Source organism: Euleptes europaea, chromosome 13 (genome assembly GCF_029931775.1).
Source record: "Euleptes europaea isolate rEulEur1 chromosome 13, rEulEur1.hap1, whole genome shotgun sequence".
NCBI classification, from domain to species: Eukaryota; Metazoa; Chordata; class Lepidosauria; order Squamata; family Sphaerodactylidae; genus Euleptes; species Euleptes europaea.
The window spans coordinates 36,941,940-36,967,247 of record NC_079324.1 but is presented as its reverse complement, the minus strand read 5'-3'; the positions used below and the strand labels follow the sequence as shown (position 1 = coordinate 36,967,247).

Here is a 25,308-nt window from a genome sequence, read left to right as displayed (position 1 = left end):
TCTCTCGGCCCCTGTAAATGTAACAAACCTGTGACAATATCAACTATTTTGAAAACTGGTACAGTATTTTAGGCAGCTCTTTGATCACCTACATTTGAGAGCAATATGTCGATAGCTTTGCAAGTTCACATGTAGCGACTGGTATAGCTTAGTGTATAGTTTGTATGTAGTGTCTTTTAGGGCAGGGTTTCAAGTCATCGTTCATCATGGTAGGAAATTTTAAAGCAATACAGTTGAAGGGCAGGAGGGCTTCTGGCAATAATGGACGCAAGTAGAAATATAGTTTAACTGAATTATTTCTTTTTGAGTACTTTTTTTTCTAAGCAGTTTTTCTAAGTTTGGGGTGGGGGAACTGGGAGGATACCATGGCATGCGATAGGTACCTCACAAGCAGGTATAAAATGTGTGACACCAGCGTTTTGTGTGGTGGTGTTTTTTCCTGTAAAATATTTATAACAAATTCTTAAAGTACATTACATACAGTGCATCCACCATGATATGTTTAATTTCCCCCAATTGTATTTTAAATATGTATTTACCAGTTAATATGCAGATAACTGAGTTATAGATATTCTTTCACAAAAAAGATAGTACTGTGCAGTACAGAGTGATTTTTTTTCATAGAAGGTAGATGAAATTATAAACTTGCTTTCAGTTATATATTTATGGTACTGTTTAGATGGGTAATATCCTTTTTCTTACTTTATTTCCTTTCCTTTCAACCCAGTATGTATATTATGCTGAAGTTTGAAGTGGGGTTATATTTCAGTCCTTAAACTGTGGAACTGTTGGTGTAAATTTATTTTTTATAAAAAGGCTGGATGTGTTTTATTTTATGGTTTTGGATCTGCACATTTTTGTTTTTGCACAAAAGTCATTTTAAAGGATTTGAAAAAAAATATCTGCCAAATATTGAAAAGAGTTAATGGTGTGCAAGCAAATAATGATTTTTTTAAGTTAAAAGTTGCCATAGCATCCTTTAAAAAAAAAAAGATATAAAGACACTGGCGAGAGATGGGTGGTTAGAAATGCCAAGGGCAATTACTTTCAATGGTGCCTACACTGTAAAAAAATAATAAAAATTACTTTTAACTCCTTTGTTTTAATTTTAAAGAAATGTTTGTTAAAAGAAATCTTTCATCTGCTATATAACTGAAACACAATTAGAATTTATATCTGAGGGGGGGGAAGTCTGGACATAGTTTTTGAAAATGATAATGTTATGGATTAAATAAAAATATTTTTATAAATGTAAAAGCAGTAAAAGTTGTAAATACAGTTGATCTGAAGCTTTACAGAATAACTGCATCACCGAAGCAAAATTATAGTGCTCTTCTTTGTAGCTATTAGTTCCTGTAAATCTGTTTATAGATTAAGCTTCTTTCAATGTTTTTTTTTGGGGGGGGGGCAGGGCAGCAGAGGTTGAATGGTTAAAAAAATAAATATTTAAGTTCTGTAAACATTTGTGGTCCTAATTGTCTGATACCATACTTTTTAAATCTCAAGTTGTGGAAGGAAGAAGAGCATTCTGTCTTTTGTAGATACTTTTGTAAGGGAACTTCACATTTTCAAAATTCTACTCTGATTTCAAGTTGTTTTCAGCTTCCATTGACTTCGCGCTGGGGACCCGTTAGAACTAAATAATATTAGATGGCTAACTGTAGTAGGTTATTTTTCAGTGTTACTTTTCAGAAATGGTGATGTCATATGCCCAACCACACCCTTTCGGAAGTCTCTTGCCAGCAGGAGACATGAGTACCTTTTTTGTTCCTTAACTTCCAGAATGGTAGTAGAAAAGAGCAAGAGTCCAGCAGCACCTTAAAGACTAACAAAATTTCTGGCAGGGTATGAACTTTCGTGAGTCATAGCTCACGTCTTCAGGTACAGAATGGGAGTATGCTGTCTCTGGTACGTTTAACATTCTCACAGATACTTTTGGCCCATAATTGCGGCCAAAGGTGACATCATTTGAAAAAAAGGTTGCACGCACATCTCACTTCTTTTTGGGACCCATTTTGGGAGGAGAGGAGGGAATGCTATGGAGCTGGACCCCAATCTCTTTCCATGAAAGGAACTCACCCACCCTTTTAATTAATTTATTTTTTTTCATTTCATGTTGTATCACAATGATCAGTGGATTGATGCTAGTGGATTTATTTGTTACCCAAGTTGGAAACTCAAGCACTCCTATGAAATTGACTGTACTGCCTTCACATAATCTTCTCCCTTTTGCCGCCATTAAAAATAAAGTATCGACACATAATTTTCAGATCTGGCTGCAGAAGACTCTTCTATTAAATTTCTGAATTTTAATCATACCTGCAAAAACAGTGATGCCAAGAAAGGGGCCTCTTTTTTGTCCAATATCATTGAGATCAGCTTAGCTTAACCCAGTCCTGTTACTTTTAAGTGTAGTAACTGGATGCTCCCAGTGAAGTCCTGTCCTCAATGCTGGCAGTAGCAAGGCAAATCTCTTCATCCTCCTCTTCCTCCTCAAGCTGGAGGCTTCCAGAAGAAAGACGGACCCTTGTCCTGGGTGCTTTGACCACTCTACCGTAGAGAGAATAGTAGTCTGGCATGAGGTCAGAATCAGAGTCACTGGACTCCGTCCCACTACCCACATAGCGTTCAGGTGTGCGCTGGACCCTGGGAGCTTCTGGAAACCTTTGCTGGGCCAGCACATATTGTAGAATGTCAGTCTTCCTGCTACTCAAGACGGGACATGGCCCTAGAGGTCGGAACTCTGAGCCATAGGGGAATCGGATAGTTTTCATATCAGATTGACTCCAGGATCTTTTGGGAAGCTGCTCCTGGCTGCCATAGTCAAAAACACTGCTCTCATCGTCTTCCTGCTCCATGCTAATGCTGGTAAAGTAGCTACTTCTGGGTGGAACCTCTGGCTCACATGCCCTTGTTCGTGCCATGTCTGAGCTTCTCCTTGAAGGCTTCATAGATGCCATAACAGGGATGTTCTCTCCTCTGGCTGTTTCCTCAGCAGAGCCCGTGGCTGTGTGCCTCACAAATTGGGGTGGCCTGTCCACATAGAAGAAGACTTGGGGAGGACCTGCATCTAGTTGTTGGTTGAAAGGAGCCACATAGGGCACATCTGTGTAAGTCAACTGCCTAGGAGTCACTTCTCTCATGTTGCCAACAGATGTGCTCTTGTTGTTCCCAACAAACTTGTAGTCTGGCTGGAAGGAGGTCAGTGGAATCCTTTGCTCATAGATGTCAGCCGGCTCCCAATCATGCTCTGGTTCAGTGTAAATCAGTGGGAAGGCAGAGCTGCTTTGGGAATGGTGCAGCAGCGTGGGATCTGCTTCGGGTTTGGACCGCTCTAATTCAGCAGTGAAAGTCACTTCCACTGCAGAGTTCCGGCGCCTGCTGTCTAGCATAGGCTCAGATGTGTGGACTCCATTGGCATTGTGATAGCCCCCTATGGTGCCATAAACCAGCCGCAAGTCCTCCATCTGAAAGGGGAACAACAGATGAGGTGTGATTGTGCGGTGCTGCAGCAATACTCTTATTACAATGCTTAGGCTAGAATTGCTCATTGTATTTAATTTTCCCTAGGGATTGTTTTATACAGCGAGGAATGACAAAGCACTACTCTGTTCATTGTTAAAGGAAGATAGGAAGTGTTCCCCCCACACTCACACACACAATTTATAGGTCACCCCTTAAACTCACGATGTGCCCATTCCAGTCTTCCTTAATTATACTACTATTTTCATAAAACTCCCACCCTATCTCCCCACAAAATTGCATACTTGTTTGGAAACATCTGTAAGAAGATCTGGTGATGAGCGACACTGCCTTTCATGATATCGAGAGGGATAGTGTTTTCTGAAATCCAAAAGATGCAGTGGTTATATTGTGTTAGACAGCATTGATGCATAATACCATCGCAGTAGTAATTATCAAGCACCCATTGCACTGCAGCTTGCTATCTTCAGCTGGATCTTTGGATATATACGTATTTGTGAAGGAAGGTTTAACCGGGTACTGTGCAATTTAGCACCGTAAATCAAACGTGCAGTTGAACTAACGTTAAGTGCTTTTAAGTTATATTGATGACAACAGGTTAGAACGACATTTGCTAAATCTTTCCTATTGACAGTAGTGGAACTTAAGAGAATTTAACTTTGACTCAACCACGCTCCGTTTTGGAGATTTCTCAAAAGCAGCTAGAAAGCTGTTAAGTATCCTGTTAAAATATGGAGTGTTTTAGTACAGTACTAGTTTGTTTGTTAATATTTATTTTGGCTAAATAACAGTAAATGTATTGCTTAGAGAACACCACTGGTTGTTCGAGCTGCATGTATGGAACTACATATTCTTCTAGGCTATACTGCATATGTTTCTGTATGCACTGCATTATTTCAACAGGATGCCCATATATTATTCTGGTGCTGTTAATTCTGCAAGCCTTTTGTTCAGGCACAATTATTGCTGAGAGCAATTGTGTACAACAAAATTAAAAAAAAACACCATATCTGAACACACAGAGGAATTGATTTGAGCACACCGGTACTGCATCCACAAAGCCACACTTTAAAATTGTGGTTAATGAGAGAGCTGCAAAATGACTGGGTGTCATGGTACCCACCCAAGCACTAGTACAGCTGGCTTTAAATCTGGGGTGCAGCTATTTGCCAGAGAGTTAAGTCACTTTGGCGGTGAGGATTGCAGCAGCCCAACATGAAATACAGCTTAGCCTCATGTCTGACTGTACCCAATGCATGAACCTCCATGACCTATTAATTGTACAAATTCCAAACTCTTCTGCTTGTTTGTTGCAGTCATTCTTCTATATTTAGGGGTGAGCCTTGCAGTTTCTGCTCTCAATACATTAAAGAGATGGTCTTAAGGTGTCTGATCTCTCCACACACGGCAGCCTAGGTTTGCTTGCAGTGGTGATGCAGCCGCTGCAATCAATGCATAGTTACAATGCACAGCACACTGCAACGTAGATAATTCTATAAGACAGTAATTAAGTGGCTTTAGCATTGGATAAGACAAAGTGTTTGAGGGCAGTGTGGTTAATTTAATTATTTGTAGTAATATCATTTGATGGTCTTGCCCACAAGGCTTTTATTTAGAGGGGAGACACTAAGGGGGTTGGCTAATGAACAGGTGGAGCATTTTATTATGGGAAAGTCATACCTCTCAAATGGCAAGCTCTTCAGTTTCCTCTTTGTCCCATTTTCCAGCAGCTGCCTTTGTGTTCTTCCACTGCCATTTTAAAGACAGGAAACTTGTGAAGACGGTGCTCCCTGCTCAGCCCCCACACCACCCTTACACTGCATTCAGCATAACCTGTGTTCATCAGCAGGGAAATAAATGTGCTGGACAGCACAGGCTTTGTGGGCTTCCTAGAGGCACCTGGTTGGCCACTATGTGAACAAACTGCTGGACTTGATGGGCCTGGGTCTGATCCAGCCTGGCTTTTCTTACGTTCTTAAGAAGCCCAGATCAAAACATAGGGACATGGGGATTGTGTATTTTTTTATGTATATCCCACTTTTCTCCATAGTACGGACCAAAACCAGCTAATCACATTATTTTCGCCTCCTCCACCACACTCAACAACAATCCTGTGAGATAGGCTAGGCTGAGAGACTGTCATGGGCCCAGGGTAACCCGGCAAGCTTCCACAGCAGAGCCAGGACTCAAACCAAATCACAAAAAAATCACACAAGGTTGGAAGATACCACAAGGGCCATCCAGTCCAACCCCCTGCCATGCAGGATCCCACAGTTTAACCACTCTGTTATGTTGGCTCTAATAGAGATACCACAGGGTCAGTTTTGTACTTCTGATCTCCAAGCCAGACTCATGCAGAAGCATACATAGGCCAAGATATTTTGGATGAGGCAGAATATCCCTCTGATGGCTACTGCTTCTCTTGCTGCCCTTTAACGGGACCCTCCAAAATCATCTACCCATGCCTACCGTCTCTCATTTGAATTACCCCTCAGAGGAAGCCGAGCTTACACAAAGGTCTGCGAAGATCGACGCAAAACTTTCCTCATATCCCTCCCAAAACTCTATATGCAGGATGGAAGGCCAAAAACTGTTAGCAAAATAAGTTCTGGTAACCTGAATCGGAAACTAGAGCCCTTGCTGCACAGAAAGGCTTTGGGCTTTGACTTGGGCTCTTCGGAGAGGCGGAAGAACGCATGGTACTCGACGCACATCTTCCAGAAGGCTTTGCAGGCGTCACGGCTGGCCATGGTGAACTCGAGCGTATCCTTGCACAAAGCCTGAGGAGGGGGAGAAGCATGTTGGGTTATTAGGAACTGTTTCATTGTTTGCTTTTTTTTGTTTTCCCTGAGAGCAGGCATGGTGTAGTGGTTAGTACTGGACTAGGATCTGGGAGACCCAGGTTTGAATCCCCACTCTGCCATGGAGGCTTGCTGGGGTGACCTTTGGCCAGTCACACACACTCAGCCTAACCTACCTCACAGGGTTGTTGTGAGGATAAAATGGAACAGAAGAGAACAATGCAAGCCGCTCTGGGTTTCCATTAGGGAGAAAGGCAAGCAAATTAACCATATATGAATTAAAAAAAATTATTTTCTTCTATATAGCCGTTGAATGACTGCCACTCATTCCTATGGAGAACAGTACATTTGGTGATAAAAGTGCAATTGGAGGCAAAATCTGCTTCCTGGGTGGTTGGGCCTCTTTTCCATGAGATGTCCCTTGAGGAGCACAATATGTAGGCCTCCACTGTAAAGATTCTTGTACTGTCTGAATGCACAGTAGGCATTTGGCTAGTTTCATTAACAGCCTTACAGACAGTTGTAGACAGAGACAGATTTGCAGGGGTGTCAAACTCAATTGTTACGAGGACCGGATATGACATAAATGCCACTTGGTTGGGCTGGCCCTTGCCTCCCCAGCCCAGATCAAGAGTTTGGGGCTGGGGGCTGCTCGCGGGCCAGATAAGAGCTCTCAAGGGGCCGGATCTGGCCCGCGGGCCTTATGTTTGACACCCCTGGATTAGTGTGTCCACTTCAGGAGTAGGTGAGTGGTACTAGGGAAAGACCCAGAAACCCCACCCCTCCCTCATCCAGCAAACCTGATAGCCTTTTGGCTAGTATCCATACAAATGCGTAAACAAAGTCTGCCTAGTAAACGTCAGGATGTGACGTCACCCCATGGGTCAGGAATGACCCGGTGCTTGCACAGGGGACCTTTACTGTTACCTTTTACCAGACTTTCTAGGCAAGAACACAACGTGGTACAGATCTGCCTCCATTCTGGCTTCCTTGGGAAATCTCTCACTGCAGGAAGAGGACAACCTTTCCCTGCAGCTTTGGTTGTCTGCTTGGAGCTCAGAGATACAGAGCTGTAGGGCTGGCAACTTTGTTGAGCTTGTCTAGGATGGGGCGAACGGCAAAAAGACATCTGGACAAGTCTTTTGTCCTTTAAGGCAGCATATGTAGTGTGGTACCAAACCACATGAACGCATCAACGTGGTACTCACCGAGACATTGGCATGCAGCTTGATAAGGAAATGCTTCCGCTTGAAACTCAGCTTGCGAATTTTGGCCCAGTTGAATGTGTTGATTTTTGTATTCCCCTGCAAAGGCAAGCAGACAGGCTGTGCAAGTTCTGCAAGAGGAGGGAAGACCAGACAAGGCAACACAGCTTTCAATTCCTGTCAACTGGGGTGAGGAATTAAAACCCTACAACATGAGTGAGAAATTAAAACCCTTGCATTACCTTGAAGCAATCAAGGACTTCACTAGTATGGCACCAAGCACCCCAGAATGGCAATGAACCCCTCCAATTATTCCGGGAAATTCTTGGCTCTATTAACCTGTAAGTTGGCCTTTATCCCACAATATGTCATCCCCTCCCCAACACTGTTTTCATGTGCCTGCCTGATTCTTCAAGATCAACATTTGGCAGACACCAGAAGAAGTGTCGGCAGGCACCACATTGGGGACCCCGGTATAATACAACTAATAAAATCAGGAGAACAATGCACTAAAAGCAATATATAGGATACATGAGGGGGCCTTTGGAGGGTAGTACCACAGTTATAGAATGCCCTCCCCGGAGAAATCAGCTTGCCCTTTTATAGCTTGGTAGGAATTTTATTTTTGAGCATACAACGTGGTTTTAAAGGGCCTTTACTGATGCTTCCCTTCTTCTGAGCCATATTGATATTTGATGGTACATATTGCTGTCTGTCATCAATTAGTTTGCCGTTGTAATTTCATTGAACATTATTTGATTCTAATATTTTTTAATGTGGTTATTTATGTAATTAAACATTTTATCTATTTAATTATAAGCAAGGCAGCTTCCAAACCATCCCACAACACAACATATTAGAAACATATGCACAGAGATGGTTAACAGATGCTTCCATGTCCTCTCCCTCATCTAGGACTACCAGGTCCCTCCTCTCCTCCGGCAGGAGGTTTTTGGGGTGGAGGTGAGTGAGATAGCGTGCGCATGCACAGCCGCGCCAACACGATCGCGGCACTTCCAGTTTACACCCGGAAGTGCTGCATCACAACAGGGCCTTTACCACTCAAGCTGGGAGTCAGAGTGGTAAAAGGCCCATTGTGATGCGGCACTCCCGGGTGTAAAATGCATCGCAAGGGGCCGTTTACCACTCAAACTCCCAGTCTGAGTGCTAAATGGCCCCTTGCAATGCAGCGCTTCCGGGTGTAAACTGGAAGTGATGTGGCGCCTCGGGCAGGCGCGCATGCACGCATTGCCCCCCCGACCCTCAGCTGGTCAGCGGGCAGCCAGGTGGATTGGCGGGGGTTTGCCCGCCACCACCTGGCACTTGGCAACCCTACCCTCATCTTCAAGATCTTCTTTCCTGTATTGTTCTGATTCCTGATCCTCTTCCAGGGTATTAGCTGATTTGGGTGATTTTTAAAAAAAGAAATAAATAGTATTGCCTTGCTGGCTCAGAAAGAAAGATGGACATCGTAAATTAGATAATTGGATTATGCAGACACAATCATTTTCTCCTTGATTTGGGGAGGTTTGGTATGATGGGTCTCTGTATACCTTCTCATCACTGTGAATGTTTAAAGCTGGGGGAATGGTTCTGGGTTGTTGTTTTTCTTCCCTAGTTGGACACGAGGCCTTGTAGCGCCCACATTACATGGCAAGCACCAACCAAAGTATGCGTTTGCTCTGCAAATATGCCGTGGAGTTGCAGTACCATGTAATTGCTCCCAAATTAGGTAGCTAATTTTGGCAGAAGATTATATGGTCAAGATATGTCTTAGCTACCATGTAACACTGAGTTCTGACATCGCAATGTTTTGGTTTGCCAGGGGAAGACAGAAGGGATTTGAGTGGAGGTGCCCACATCAAAGGCAGCTGCCTGGCTCCTCTTTCAGCTAGGCCCTGCTGCGGGCTGAGCAGGGGAGATTCTGGCAGTGCCCATCCCAAGCACAGTAACATATCTCTGCTTAGGATAGCACTGTGAAGCACCTTCCAAGATGGAGGCTGTTGTCAAGACCTGCTGGTTTCTAGTCTCCGGCTCGCAGAAGAATTCTACTGCCTCTTGGGCGGGGAGAAATTGTAATGTGTCTGCTGATGCTGCTGAATTGAACTCAAGTGTCCATGGGAGGAGGGAGGGACTTGTCTGGGTTTGATTGTGTTTGGTTGATTGCTGTCTGTTTATTATTGGAAAGCTACAAGGCTTGCTAATTCCACCTTGGGAAGTTCCTGGAGACTTGGGGCGGTGCCTGGAGAGGACAGCATTTATGGAGGGGAGGGAGCTCCCTGGGGATGTGATGCCATAGAATCCGCCCTCTAAAGATGGCATTTCCTCCAGGGAAACTGGCCTCCCTAGACTGCAGATCAGTTGTACTTCTGGGAGAACTCCAGGGCCCACCTTGAGGTTGGTAACCCTAACTTAGGCTGCAGTCCTATGAATTGTACACTTCATTGCCCTTAAACCCACTGAACGAATGAGCTTAACTTCTGAATAAAGTCCAAGTGGGAGCGGGTTGTAAAGTTCTTGGAGCACAGGCCAGTGTGTCTGAAAGTTTTGGTTGTGATGTCTCTATTCTCGGGCATTCTGTGTACTGCCTCTCTTAGCTGCTGAAGGCAGATGGCATAATGGTTCCCAAAAAGGGGAAGATGAGCAGAAATGCTGAATTTTGTGGCCTGAGCTTTCTTGGAAAAAGAAAAGGCTTTCCTTCTTACCCGTAAAACCAGCACTCCCATGTGTGTGACAGACAAATTAATCTGGGTGCCTTCCCCATCACTGGCTGGGTGGGGCTTGATCCCAAACATGTCTAGTTTCCTGGCTATGTCCAAAAGGTGCACATCAGATTCTGCTGGAGTTTTCCCTCTGGAAAGGAAAGGAAATCTGGATTTCAGCTGTGGGTACTTTATCCCATTAAGTGTTCATCTGGGTGGTTCTCTCCATCCTTCTGATCTCCACAGGGGTGTTGCATCCATTTTTGATACCTCCTAGAATGGCCTAACCTAGAGATAGTGCCCAGTGATTTAACAGCTTCAAGGCAAGCATGTTAACCCCAGATTTGCTGGAAGCACATTTAAGTCCTCTGCTTTGATAAGCAAAAAAACATTATAGGCAGGGCTGTGAATCTACAGAAACTAAGAAAAACAGGAGCTCGGCTTTGTTTGCTTTAATAAGCAAGTTCTCCATGGTCTCTGTTCATCACACATATGGGATCTCAAGCATGTGCATGCAGAGCCTACCTTGGAACCTATTAAAGGTATAAAACTTGGAGCGTGAGTGAGCATCAACTGAGCTTATTCAGACTGCAGAAAATTAAGTTCTTTGGTACCCAAACTTTTCAACTTCTTAGTTGAACTAAGCACAGAGAACCCTGAGAACTGGCTGTGCACCAATAAAGCCCAAGGTTGCCACAGTATGGAAATATGGACTCACATGTGTTTCTTGTGATAAAGCATGATTTTGTTCTCCAGATGCTCTTGGTTTGGTAAGTATTTGTGTGCCTCCAGGTGTTTTCGATCCATTTCTTCGTGAAAGTCCCCCAGTGCAGCTGTGATGAGAGAATGCCCAAACTATGAATTTCTGTGGAAGACTCAAAGAGGCACATCAATAGAATTCAGGCACAGCAAAACTGTTGCCGACAATATGTGGCAATAGCCAGGCTAGATCCACAAAGGATCTATACTACTATACCATTGCTGTCCATATGAGCCTGTCTATGACCACGGAACAACTGCTGAGAGCCCTGCTCAGCATGCCCACTGTAGCAGGGGTGAAATGGGGGAGCATGCATAACAGGACTTTCCTCACTATTTCCCATAGACTATGGAACTACCTCCCACAAGAAACTCACTCAGCTGACTTGTTCTCTGCTTCTATTAACGATGCACAAGAGTAGAGGATTTGGGGATAGTTCAGGAAGATTTCCTGACTCTGTTTGACTTTATTGCTGATTATACGTTTGTGTGTTGGGAATGCCTGCTTTTGCTGTGTTTCTGATCATTAATTGCAAGTTTTATGATTGCTCAACGATGCTGCCTTTTAATTGACTTCTGCTAGATTGGAGTCCAGTAACCTCAGAGACGAACAGATTTTTGGGATATGAGCTTTGACTTCTGAAAATCGTGTTGGTCTTTAGGGTGCTAATAGACACCAGTCTAGCTGTGCAGAATGTGGTGATTGCATACAGAAGAAGGCAGCCCTCCTGTACCCTTTAATAGTTGTGGGGACTGGAATGTATTTTGGCTCCTCTTGCAAAGGAGAGAAAAGATGCACCTGTCATCCGTCCTGCAGCTACCCACCCTTTAAAGGCTTGGAAGCATGGCTGTCCCTCCCTCACCTCTCTTCCTCCTCCTCCTCCTCCTGCAGAGCACCCATACACATCCCAGCTTACGCTGTACATACACTGCAAAAGATGTGACACCATCAAAGCTGAACTGTTATCGCTGCATGCCAGTCTTCCACAGGCTAGATCCTTCTTGACTTGGAGAGTGAAAAGGTATCTAAAAACCAGAGTGGAGATATTACTAGTATGAATCCCTCCCAAAAGCTCCCTGCCACCCATGAGACATAGGTCATTTATGCATGGTCGCTTTACCCTCCTTTATTCCCTGTTTCAGCCAGGATCAAATTTTTCAGTATGCACGTTACCTCATTCCTTGGAAGTTCAATGCCGTTTCAACGCAAAACGAACCCGGCTTTTCCCATTCCTCTTCTGGCCTGAATTAAACTGTTCATCCTGGCTCATTCCGGAGTCACAGAGCATGCATACTCTGTTCTCGGGTTGAGCTTCGCCCCACCCTTTCCCAAACCCCTCTTCAATGCAGCATGCAGATAGACAAACAGGAGAAGCACAGAAGATTGGCTTCTCTCACAGCCAATCACAAAGCAGTGTGTAAAGAGGTAGGGATTCAAGTGCTTCCTGCTTCCTGCTACCTTGGAGCTCTTTCTGAGCAAAAGAAAGGCTTTTTTAAAACAATGCTTGGATTTCTCCCCCTCCCCCTTCTTTCAGATTGCTCCGTTTTTTGTTCTTAAAATGCTTTTTTATGCGGCAGTTGGGTCTGGGGGAAAGGAAATCTTCTCTCAGGGTGAGTACTGAAAAGTCAGCCAATTACAGAGCAGCATTTAAAGGGGTCGGACTTGATTTGAACTTGGGAGACTGCTTTTCTGTATTCATGCCTCCATTAGCAAACTGTTTCATCCCATTCCAGCCAATGCATACAGTTTCTACCAACCTGGCTGAAACGGGGAATAAAGGAGGTTAAAGCGACCATGTGTAAATGACCATAGACAATCCTGGGGCGATAGTAAAACCTTGTGTCAGCCAGTTCCACAGGGCAGTTGCATGCTGCACTCCGGCACACGTCTGTTCATTATCTGGGCTCATATTTTATTTCATGTGGTTCTGCAACCCCCTCTACATCATTTAGTTCCTATGGAAGTCCATACATTGCCAGTACTGGGTATAATCCAGACTTCTGAGGACCGCAATTTATTTATTTCTTTTGAGGAAGAATGTAGTCTTTGTTGTTCTCCTTCATCTACTCCCACCAGCAGAACCACAATTCCCATGTTATAGCCCTTCAAGAATAACAGGAAGGCCAAATTTGTTTAATTTGGTTTTTGATTCACGCACAGGTTGGCAAAATGGGTTTCCATATATATTGTGCCAATTTTAATGTGTTTCATTATGATGCATCCATTCACCTATGTTTGCTAGTCATGCAGAGGGAGTTATGAGGGGGCACAGAAGCCCTGCTTCCCACCCCTCCCTGCCATGTCAGTAATTTCACCAGTTGTTGCAAAAACATTTTCGACCTATTTTTCACAACCTGAAACAAAACTCTTGGGTGGCCGTTTGTGTTTTTTTTTAAAGTAAAAACTGAGATTTGCTCAGAACACTGAATTTGAGGCCCAGTTTGGGCATACATGGAGTTCAGATATAGCCCTGCTCCAGCACAGGGGTGTGGATTACCATGTTTATTATTTAGAAATTATATATGATCACAGACCTGCTTTTGGTGGTTCATAAAGTAAAAACAACACAATAAAATTGTAAGAGTTATCAAAGAAAACAAGCCCTCCCTCCAAATCAGCATAAAACACCCAGCAGCCTAAAATGATATTCATAAACTAGTATTACACTAGAAGCAAACGATAAAAACAGCTTTAAAAAACATGGGAACCCCTCAATTAAAAGCCTGGGTGAAATGTTTTGATCTGGCATGTAAAGGGTAGTAAAATAGATATAAGGTGAACCTCAAAGGGGAGGGTATTCCAAACTCGAGGTGCCATCACCAAGAAAACCTCAAACCCCTCTCTCTGGTTACCACCTGTCTCATCTGCTGGGGGCCCAAAGAGAATAGGATCTTAACCATCAGACAGTATAGGAGGTGGCAGTCCTTCCAAAAACGCCAGCCCCAAGCCATTTATGGACTTAAAAGGAAGAACCAGGAATATTTACAAAATGCAGAAGATAAGTATATATCAGAACTATATACTAGACTCCCCCTCCCCAGCTCGGTGTATTTAATTATTTACACATTTAATGACGGCTGCCTTCAGGAACCTCCAGGGAAACAAACTTCTGAATGAAAACTGCAAGAGCAATATGGCATGGGGAAAAAACCAGGAGCATACCTTGTCAGCTCTTCTCTGAGATGGCCCGGATCCACTGGGAAAAATTTCACCATAAATTTGAAAAGAATCTCCTTAGGATCTTAAAACACAACATCTTCATAAGTTTGGTTTCAGATATCTCCAGGGTACAATTACAAATCTCTTCACGCTTACAGCCAATGGCATCAGCTTCTCTGAATTCTCTGGGCCTCTAGAGCATTGGTTCCCAACCAGGGGTCCGTGGACCCCCAAGGGTCCGCGAGAACTAAATTAAGGTCCGCGAAACAAAGTTATAAACCCATAATAAATTAATATTTTCAATTAAAAGTTCTCTATTATAAAAATATATATTCAAATGTTATTCTAAGTTTAATGTTTAACTAACAGTTATGATTAAAGTTTATTTTCAAATTCTCAGAATTTTTATTTTGAACCTTGGGGTCCCTGCACCGATCAAAAAAGTCCTAGTGGTCCCTGGTCAAAAAAAGGTTGGGAACCACTGCTCTAGAGTCACCGTTCAAAACTATTGTTTTGAGCCATCAGCCAGTATTAATTTACTGATATCCTCCCCCTGCCTGAGGCTGCCAGCAACAGGACAGCCTACTGTAGCAACTCCCAACCTCCTTGGACATGCAACTAGGGTTGCCAACCTCCAGGTACTAGCTGGAGGTACTCCTGCTATTACAACTGATCTCCAGCCGACAGATCAGTTCACCTGGAGAAAATGGCCACTTTGGCCATTGGACTCTATAGCATTTAAGTCCCTCCCAAACCTCGCCCTCCTCAGGCTCCGCCCCAAAAATCTCCTGCCAATAGCGAAGAGGGACCTGGCAACCCTACTTGCAACCCCCTAGTGTTATTGTTAATTGATTTCAAGACACCTCCCCCTTCCTCCTAAATAGAATAGATTTGTAATTCTATGTAGCATAAAACAAGATAAAATATTTTAACCACAAGCACATTTAATTCAATTAGGGACAATAACATCCTATAGTATTGCATTTGGAGATGTGAAGAACAGGGTTACCAACCTCCAGGTACTAGCTGGAAACCTCCTGCTATTACAACTGATTTCCAGCCGACGGTGATCAGTTCACATGGAGAAAATGGCTGCTTTGGCAATCGGACTCTACGGCATGTAAGTCCCTCCCCTCCCCAAACCCCGCCCTCCTCAGGCTCTGCCCCAAAAATCTCCAGGTATTTCCCAACCCGAGCTGGCAACCCCAGTGTAGAATGATCTAGCCCGATCTCAGACGCTAAGTAGGGTCGGTACTTTGAAGTAGGGTTGCCAGCCTCCAGGTGGTGGCTGGAGATCTCCCACAATTACAACTGATCTGCAGGCTACAGAGATCAGTTCTCCTGGAGAAAATGGCCACTTTGGCAATTGGACTCTATGGCATCGAAGTCCCTCCCCTCTCCAAACCCCGCCCTCCTCAGGCTCCACCCCTGAAACCTCCAGGTATTTCCTAACCCTACTGGCAACCCTACTTGGAAGGGAGACCACCAAGGAAGGCTGTGCAGAGGAAGGCACTGGCAATCCACTTCTGCTTCTCACTTGCTCTCTGCTTCTGATACCTGTTTTCCAAGGACACCCTTGCAGAAAACAGAGGCATCTGGGTATACAGCCCACACCAGCCTGGGCAGCTCTTGTGTTTTGATGGCAGGTGCTCAGCTGGAGACCCTGCCTGTCACTTTGAAGGGCTGGGGCCAACAAGCGCAGTATCAGAAATGCCCACCCCCTGAACCTTATTGCTTCATTGGTCCTTAACCCATCTTTCTAGTCAACTTGCTGCAGGCTCTTTGGGCCTGGGATCTCTGCCAGGTGACTTTGTAAAGCACCATATTTGACTGGGCACACTATATAAATGAAGAATTAATATAACAATCGTGGTAACTGAGAGAGGAAAGTGGGTGACCAGACCACCTTCTCAGTCTCAAGAGGGCATCACTTTGCATTGCTTTAGCAAAAAATTTTTTAAAAAATACTTACTTTTAATCTGCTTTGTTATGGGTTTGAGAAGTTCCAGCCATGCCTGTAAGAACGCAAAATGTACAAGATGGTAAAGAATCTCACAGATGTTTTTTTTCTGACTTTCAATCAACACTTGTAACAGAATTAGGTAGTAGAATAGGTAGTAGTGCTTCAGAAGTTAGGTGAAGGATGCCATTTGGGGGGATTCTCTCCTGTGTAAAAAATGTTCCCTCAAGTACAAAGTTAGTACGTCAAAGGAAAAGAGCTGACCCCTCTCCATGTCATGCCAGTTTCCCCTTTGCACATAAGCTTATTTTAACATAGCGGAGCACTGACAAAACCTAACCCTTTTCTTGCAGTGCGGCCCATTCCACCACCTCGCAACCCCACCATCGCATTCTGCTGCACACGCAGACTCCGCCTCGGGCAGCCAAACAATGCAGAGAAGTTAATCTGGGTACTGATGTATATCGCTGAGTGATGCGCCTCGAATGGTTTCTGGGGAGAAAACAGCCTTTCAGCAGACAGGCCAAGATTCACTAGTTAGTTCTTTATAAATGCAGAGCCCTGTTCTCACCCACCCTCCTGCACTGCAGCAAGTTAATGAAGCGGAAGGGAGTCAATGGGCTCCATTGTTGCCTGGATGATGTCGAACTGGACCAGTGATGGACAACACTTCAATTTTCCACCTGGATTTGCCTGCTAGAGAAAGGTCTGCTCTGCTGAGGCAGATTTTTGTTTTTTTCCACCAGTGGAAAGAAAAAGGAAGGAAAAAACAACAACGCAAGCCTGGGGGTGGTTGGGTGGGGGCGGTTTTAGAAAGGACTATAAATATCTCTGCATACACTGGAGAGAGGCCAACGAATAGCTACAGGGGGAACTTCCCCATTCTGCAAGGTTCACTGCCCAGCTGTTGTCAAAGGCATCCATTTTTGAAAAGATAATCGAAACAGAACCTCCTTCTAAGCAATTGCGGTGGCCATTAAAAAAAAATGCATATAGGCCAGCGGTTTCTGCAGACTAGACATCAGAAGAAGGCCAAAGTACTCCATAGGATTGTTCTGATGATGAGGTGGAGCTACGTAGGTGAGGCAAACATGAAATGCAAGTGAAGTGGACAGGAAATACGATTCTTGTGGTTTACCACTAGGTAAAGTTCCAAAGAAATCGGCCAGGGATTCAGAATTTAGTTGGGACTTATTTTTTACTCCAGCATTTTTTTCCCTACGGTACCCTAGTAAGTACCTTATAAATTTGTTAGTATTGGTGGTGGTGTTTGTTGTTCTTTCTCAAGGCACATCTACACAATAATATTTGTAATCCGGGCTTTTCAATGTAACCCCCATCTATAGTATAATTTACAATTATGCACAGGATTCAGCATTTTGAGAACCTGGTTTTAAAAAAAACAGTTTTCTAGGCCTTATGGCTGAGAAAAGGCTGACAGTGGATGGTAAAATCTCTTTCAGTACTCTTAGTATTATAAAATGTAATGCCAGGACCTTAAGGATGGGGTTAAACCTGGGTGGTGGTAGAGGGAGATTAGTGGGACTTCCAGCTTCTTCCTTTCCCCAGGACATACACAGTGCAATTCTAAGCAGAGCTACACCCTTCTAAGTCCATTACAGTCCATGGGTTTAGAAGGGCGAAACTCTACCTAGAATTGCACTGCATATTAAGCAAAATAAGTCCATACACAGACATCTGGGTGATTTGAATAATTAAATTAGGTTGCGGAATCCAGCTTTTAAGGGTGCAGAATTTAAGTCATGGTCTCTGTATGGTGTAGGGTTGCCAGGTCCAGGTTGGGAAATACCTGGAGATTTTGGGCGTGGAGCCTGAGGAGGGCGGGGTTTAGAGAGGGAAGGGACTTCAGTGTCATAGGGTCCAATTGCCAAAGCGGCCATTTTCCCCAGGGAACTGATGTCTATTGCCTGGAGATCATTTGTAATAGCGGGAGACCTCCAGCCATCACCTGGAGGTTTGAATTCAAAACCAGAGCACAAGCAAAAATAAGCCCTAAATAAGGCTACTGGAATACAATATTGCTGTTTAGAAAAAAATATATTACAAAGTAAAGCCTCACAAACACAACCGCAGTTGAGTTTTTTTTTTGTTTTTTTTTTACAGACTGGTCTAATGTAGACACAATACAATAGTGAACTAGGCGTTCCAATAATGTAAACCTCAGCGTAAAACGCTCAATTCATATCAAGCCCATACATATAAAGTGCAACAATCAAGCAACGGAATCAAAACACTGTGCAATGGGCTTCCAGTATAATTCCCATTTCATGTAGAATTTGCTCAATTTTCTAGTCCTTCCGTATGCCAAAGGTTCATTCATAAGAAAAAGGAGTGTACCTTCCTAGTATGCATGGACGTCTTATCTAGCCGTTTTACGCCGAGGTTTACATTATTGGAACGCCTGGTGCGCTATTGTATTGTGTCTACATTAGACCAGTCTGTAAAAAAAAATTTTCTCAACTGCGGTTGTGTTTGTGAGGCTTTACCTCATAATATATATTTTTCTAAACAGCAATATTGTATTCCAGTAGCCTTATTTAGGGCTTATTTTTGCTGGTGCTCTGGTTTTGAATTCAGAACTCCTGTTTAGCACTTGTAGCTTTCATTTGACTATCACCTGGAGGTTGGCAACTGTAGTAAGGTGTCACTCTCCCAAATGGTGGATGAAGCAGTTGACCTGTACTAGGCCCATTGTAGACAACAGATGAAGGTGCATGTGAATTAATGTCCCTCTATAAGAAAACAAAACAAAATTCCCCTGCAGATAGAAAATAACATATAGCGAATTGTAGCGAATTGGTTTAGGCCTGGGAGTTCTCAACATTTCATAAGGAAAAAGGAAGGTTGAGATTTAACGGGGCAGTTGAAATCTGCGGTTGTGGTGACATTGGATTTGCCAGTTCTGGGCTGGGGAATTCAAGTTTATTAGGGGATGGAGCCTGGGAGGGCGGGGTTTGGGGGAGGACCTCAGGGTTGCCAACCTCCAGGCACTAGCTGAAGATGATCTGCTATTACAAGTGATCTCCAGCCGACAGAGATCAGTTCACCTGGAGAAAATGGCTGTTTTGGCAATTGGACTCTATGGCATTGAAGTCCCTCCCCTCCACAAACCTCACCCTCCTCCGGTTCCGCCCCAAAAACCTTCCACCGGTAGCGAAGAGGGACCTGGCAACCCTAACCTCAGGAGGATATAATGCTATGGAGTCCAACTTCCAAAGCAGCATTTCCTCCAGGGGAACTGCTTTCTGTTGGCTGGAGATCAGTTTTAATTCAAGGAGCTTTCCAGGCCCCACCTGGAGTTTAAAGCAACAATCCACAGACAAGGACTATATACATAAACAATGGTGCTGAACAACAAAAGTGTACTATATCTACAATATTTACAACAAATAGTCACCACCAGATATATCCATCAAGCTATTCAGCTTACTGATACTAATAGTGTCCGTAGACTCAAAGCGCCCGGCTTCATCTGTTTCTTGAAATTCCCTTAAAAGGGTAATGCCAAATGTCCGGTGGGGACCACAACTGAATCCAAATTGGTTCTTGTAGGTTATCCGGGCTGTGTAACCGTGGTCTTGGAATTTTCTTTCCTGACGTTTCGCCAGCAGCTATGGCAGGCATCTTCAGAGTAGCAACACTGAAGGACAGTGTCTCTCAGTGTCAAGTGTATCTTCCTACACACTTGACACTGAGAGACACTTTCCTTCAGTGTTGCTACTCTGAAGATGCCGGCCACAGCTGCTGGCGAAACGTCAGGAAAGAAAATTCCAAGACCACGGTTACACAGCCCGGATAACCTACAAGAACCAATGAACTCTGACCGTGAAAGCCTTCGACAATATTGTTCAGAACCGGATCAAGGGGAGGAACGCAGATCCATGGTATTCATTGCGTTTCACCTAAGGCTTCATCAGCCTCAATAGTTTCTCAAGTCGCCCAGTTTACATCAGTCAATTTTCAAAAGTACATGTTCAGAAGAGCTAAGTTGGATTGTCTGTGGATTGTTGCTTTGAATACACTTGGTACTGTTTGATTAGTATTGAGCCTATTGTTGTAATTTGTATTGAACTATCTCAGCACAACTAGGAGTAATTTTGTTTTGGTCCCACCTGGAGTTTGGCAACCCTAGGTGGTGAGGAAAGAAAGGCTACAGAAGAGAGAAAAATAGAGATTGGGTGAAAGAAAAGGCCAGCTCGATTGTAGTGGCTAAAAAGGCAAAAAGGGCCGGCATCTATAGGGTCACAGCCAGGAGATGCTGTGAGAAAATACTAAGAGTATGGATTTCTGATTGCTGGAGACAATTACCAGACACTGCCACAATGAGAGTCTGGGCACTTATCACAGCTTTGAAGCTCAGGCCCGTGGCAAGACATTAAAGCAAGGATGTTGGCTCCTGGCCAGTCACCGAGCTGAGAGACACAACATGTTCAGCTCCAAAATAGCCAAGTAACACTGCTTAGTTTGGCATTCCTGCCTTATGATATAGTCGACTTTCTTGATTTAACAAGGAAGTTATTTAAATTGTATGCTGTAAGTTCCTCGTTTCTACCTGCTGCTCAGCATTTTACTCACCACTCCGGCTTTATCTGGCCTAGTCTAACATACCAGTTTTCTGTGCAATGTTGGTTTGTTTTAATACGGAGGACTAGTCACAGTTCCGCCCTGACCTGGAAGGCCCAAGCAAGCCTGATCTTGGAGGTTAAGTAGGGACGGCCCTGGTTAGTATTTGGATGGCAAACCGTCAAGGAATTCCAGAGTCGCTACTCAAAGGTAGTAGGGTTGCCAACCTCTAGGTACTAGCTGGAGATCTCTGGCGATTACAACAGATCTCCAGCCGATAGAGAGCAGTCCACCTGTAGAAAATGGCCACTTTGGCAATTGGACTCTATAGCACTGAAGTCCCTCCCCTTCCCAAACCCCGCCCTGCTTAGGCTCCACCCCAAAAATCTCCCACTGGTAGCAAAGAGGGACCTGGCAACCCTAAGAGGCAGACAATGGCAAACCACCTCTGAACATCTCTTGTCTTGAAAACCCTATGGCAGGGGTGTTAAACATACAGCCCGGGTGTGTGTGGACCTGGCCCCTTGAGAGCTCTTATCTGGCCTGCGAGGCAGCCTTCTCCCCCCAGTCCTGATCTGGACTAGTGAGCCCACTGTGAGCTAACCAGCCACGGCACGGCAGCCACTACCCTTTGCTTCCGATCTGGGCTGGAAAGCCTGCAGCAAACTCACCCCCCCCCCTGCAGTCCCGAGGTGTCAATGATCAAAGACTGTTAAATAAAGAAAATACTGTAAGAGGGTTATTGTTTTAAGCAGGTTTGTATTTTAAGTAAAAAATAATAAAATTAATTGGCTTTGCCTAGGTCTTCTATACAGTTTGTATCTCCAGTATAAGGTAAAGGTCCCCTGTGCAAGCACCGGGTCATTCCTGACCCATGGTGTGACGTCACATCCTGACGTTTACTAGGCAGACTTTGTTTGCGGGGTGATTTGCCAGTGCCTTTCCCAGTCATCTTTCCCTTTACCCCCAGCAAGCTGGGTACTCATTTGACCGACCTCATAAGGATGGAAGGCTGAGTCAACCTTGAGCCGGCTACCTGACAACCTGACTTCTATCAGGATCGAACTCAGGTTGTGAGCAAAGCTTGGACTGCAGTACTGCAGCTTTCCACTACCTGGCATTACATTTTGTGGTACACAGGGCTCGGCCCGACCATGTGACATTTATGTCACATCCAGCCCTCGTAACAAATGAGTTCGACGCCCATGTCCTATGGGGTCTCCATAAGTCATCTGCGACTTGATGGTACTTTCCGCCATCGTTCACAGTTCCATCTTAAGCAGAGTTAACAGCTTTCTAAGCCCTTTGGTTTTAATGGATTTTAAGAAGGGTGTGTGACTCTGCCTGGGCCTGCACTGTTAATCATGTGAAGCCGTACAGCCCAAACGCAGGTTCCATACATCATCTGCTCTGAACGGGACCTTCCTTAGCTAGCATGTCTACATGGTGCTTCTAAGATGACAGACTCAGCCACTCTTCACTTACTGTATGCCCTGCAGGATTCCAGAACTCCAGTCCAAAGTATTCCTTTTCAGTAAGGTTCAAATGGCTGCAGCTCAGATTGAACAATGTTTTGCCAGAAGATTTTTGCTGTTGGCAAAGGGGGTGGGGGGAGAGAGCATGAGGGAACACTTAAAATTAAGAGGATTAAAAACAGATTTCAGTACATTAAAACATAAGATTTTAAACGCTTTTTAACTTTCTTTAAAGAAAATATTTAATAACTATTAACATAAACTTTGGATAGCATACTTTGCTCACAGGGCTGAGATAGAACTCCAACTCTAGATTTATAACCATTAGACATTAGAGCCAGCATGGTGTAGTGGTTAAGAGCGGTGGTTTGGAGTAGTGGACTCTGATCTGGAGAACCGGGTTTGATTTCCCCACTCCTCCACATGAAGCCAGCTGGGTGACCTTGGGCAAGTCACAGTTCTCTTCCAGCTCTCTCAGCCTCACCAACGTCACAAGTTGTCTGTTGTGGGGAGGGGAAGGGAAGGTGATTGTAAACCGGTTTGAGTCTCCCGTAAGTGGTAGAGAAAGTCAGCATTTAAAGCCAACTCCTCCTCCTCCTCCTCCTCCTCCCTCCCTCCCTCCCTCCTCCCTCCTCCCTCCTCCCTCCTCCTCCTTCTTCTTCTTCTTCTTCTTCTTCTTCTTCTTCTTCTTCTTCTTCTTCTTCTGAGAGCCAGTGTGGTGTAGAGGTTATAGTGTCAGACAAGGATCTGGGAGACCCAGGATTTAATCCCCACTCTGCCATGGAAGCTTGGTCCAGTCACTCTCTCCCAGCTTAACCTATCTCACAGGGTTGTTGATCTGAGTATAAACTGGAGGAGGGGAGGAGGATGTTTTAAGCTGCTTTGTGTCCCATTGGAGAGAAAAGTGGATACAAATAGCTAAATAAATATTTCCAGCTCCACAAGACCCACATGCACCTTTGACTCTCCACTTAAGGAGGGGCTATTCCAGTTCTCAAAGGGCAGAGGAAACCTTTCTCATGTGAAGCTCTGTGTGAACGTGGAGTCTCCTGTGAATTCACTGGATTGGGCCCATCGATCAACACAGAAAAATATAATTCCAGGATGTGACTTTTAAAGATGTCTCTATGCACAACAAGATCCAAGAGGTCTCAAAAGAGGCAGTTAAGGGACATGTTTATTGCCGCTGTGACTACCTCAGGGCAGAAAATGAGCACGGCTGGGATTTCAGGAGCCGTGAAATCATGAAGGGCCTTTGGCTTGTGTTTCAGCCAGCCCCTAAGCCAGCTCCTGGGTGCATCTCAAACAGGTTAAACAAGTTACAAGTCTCCATTTCCACCAAGCTTTTTAATTAAATGCCCTCTGTCAACCCCACCCCACCCCTTCCATGGCAACATATCTAATCCCCATAAGGCAGAGGTTCCCAAACTGTGCTCCATGGAGCACTTGGTGCTCCCCGAAACGTCTCCTAGTGTTCCATGAAGAGATTGGAAAGAAAAATACTACTGTCGTTTGGTTTAGTATATAGGCGCTAGGTGAAAATTAGTGCTCCATGATGAATTTCTCTCCTGAAAAGTGCTCCATGACTCAAAAATGTGGGAACCACTGCCATAAGGCATAGGGTCATTTGAAGATCATGAGCTTCCCTTGAAAGCCACTGCAGGCTCTCCATCTATCGCATTTCTACTGAGCTTTTAATAAAAAAACATTGTAAATACAAGCCATTGATTGCTTCTGAGGATAAGGTAGCATCTAGAGGCTGATTCACACAACCATTTGAGGCCTAGATTTTGATCAGCCCACACTGATATTTATTTTGACTTTGGTCCTCTATATTGGCCCCCTGAGTCCATGCTGGCAGGAATTGGGCTATCTTTTTTTTTAATTGCCTGTCTCATCTTTACACCACCCCTCCTCCAATGAGTCATGTCTGACATACAGAGTTCTCCCTGCCTTCATTTTATCTTCACAGCCCTCTGAAGTAGGTTAGGCTGAAAACACACCCCTGGTCCAGTGAGTTTCGTGGCTGAATGTGGACTTGAGCACAAGCCAGTCAACTCAATCCTATTCTGGGACTCTAACTACTATACCTCACTGAAGCACACCATGGTGATGTGATCAGTGTCTGCAGTACACTCTAATGAACCCAAATTGGCTCTGCATTTTTTCATTCTCCTTGATCCTTGTCGAGATGCCTTCAGCCTTTTCCCTCCATTTCTCCACTTGAAAGTTCCTTTGATGCTTAGCAATGTTGTTTCTGAAGCTCCGTTTTCAAGTCAACTTATTTGTCAACGATTTCAAAAACACCCCTCCCTCAGTTACAAAGGCCACGCTGCTAACGTCTTAGCTATGGGATGGCTTCTGCTATACCCTGATGTGGTTGACTAGGACACCAGTGCAATTTGCACGTCTTAATTGTGTCAAGATCCTTGATGAGGAAGGGTAATTAAGTATCATGGTGCTTGAAGAACAATGCTGGACGGTGCTAAAAACTGATTGCTCAAGGTTTCCTGGCAATTTTAATGGCACTTATTGTTCCAGCCCTTCATGGGTAAAAAAATGCAGGTCTTGTGAATGAAATCAACATTGGGTGCTGCCACAAAATCAGCAAAAGGAAGAGAGCCACACCAAAAGCAGGAAAAAGACAGCCAGCAGAGCTAATAAGGTGCAATCGTGACGGTAAAGTGCAACAGTAATTTAATAAGTAGTCAGAAAATTACAAGAACACTTTATTGGCTGTGCCTCCAAGGCAGGGGCTGAGGCTCAGTGGCAAAGCACTTGCTTTGCATACGGAAGGTCCCAGGTTCAGTCCCTGGTATCTCCAATTAGAGAATGTCTGGTAGCAGCGGTTAGGAGATTCCCCCTCCTCCTCATTTATTTTTTTTGCCTGAGACCCTGAAGCACCATTGCCTGTCAGAACAGACAATATTGAGACCAGTGTTCTTACTAGGAGTGCCTGTTCTGGTTTGGGAAATTCCTGGGGATTTGGGAGTGGAGCCGTCGAGAGGGACCTCAGCAGGGTATCATGCCATAGAGTCCACCCTCCAAAGTCACCATTTTCTCCAGGGGAACAGATCTCTGACGTCTGGAGGACGGCAACCCTAGTTTCTTACACATTCTCCTTGTGATCCCTGTGAGCACATTCATACCACATGATCCAGCCCGTCCATACCCGTGCC

General features: G+C 44.4%; 1 protein-coding gene across 1 annotated transcript; it reads right to left on the bottom strand.

Annotated features, from left to right (window-relative positions):
* Positions 1-2,405: 2,405 nt before the first annotated feature.
* Positions 2,406-25,299, bottom strand: FRMD7 (FERM domain containing 7). Its single transcript, XM_056859006.1, has 12 exons — positions 25,279-25,299; positions 22,140-22,244; positions 16,083-16,125; positions 14,114-14,192; positions 11,879-11,976; positions 10,910-11,024; positions 10,195-10,342; positions 7,493-7,588; positions 6,100-6,263; positions 5,164-5,232; positions 3,768-3,843; positions 2,406-3,467 (listed from the first exon to the last, which is right to left on the bottom strand). The coding sequence occupies exons 1-12, from the start codon at positions 25,297-25,299 to the stop codon at positions 2,406-2,408; spliced, it is 2,076 nt and encodes a 691-aa protein (XP_056714984.1).
* Positions 25,300-25,308: the final 9 nt, after the last annotated feature.

What these genes read in the sequence shown, in the direction of transcription:
- FRMD7 (XM_056859006.1), bottom strand. Translation starts at nt 25,299, where the DNA reads ATGGACGGGCTGGATCATGTG. An exon ending in CATAACAAAGCAGATTAAAA is followed by an intron (nt 14,193 to 16,082) that starts GTAAGTATTTTT and finishes TTGTGTTTTAAG; the next exon opens with ATCCTAAGGAGATTCTTTTC. An exon ending in GGTGTCACATCTTTTGCAGT is followed by an intron (nt 11,025 to 11,878) that starts GTATGTACAGCG and finishes CTCTCATCACAG; the next exon opens with CTGCACTGGGGGACTTTCAC.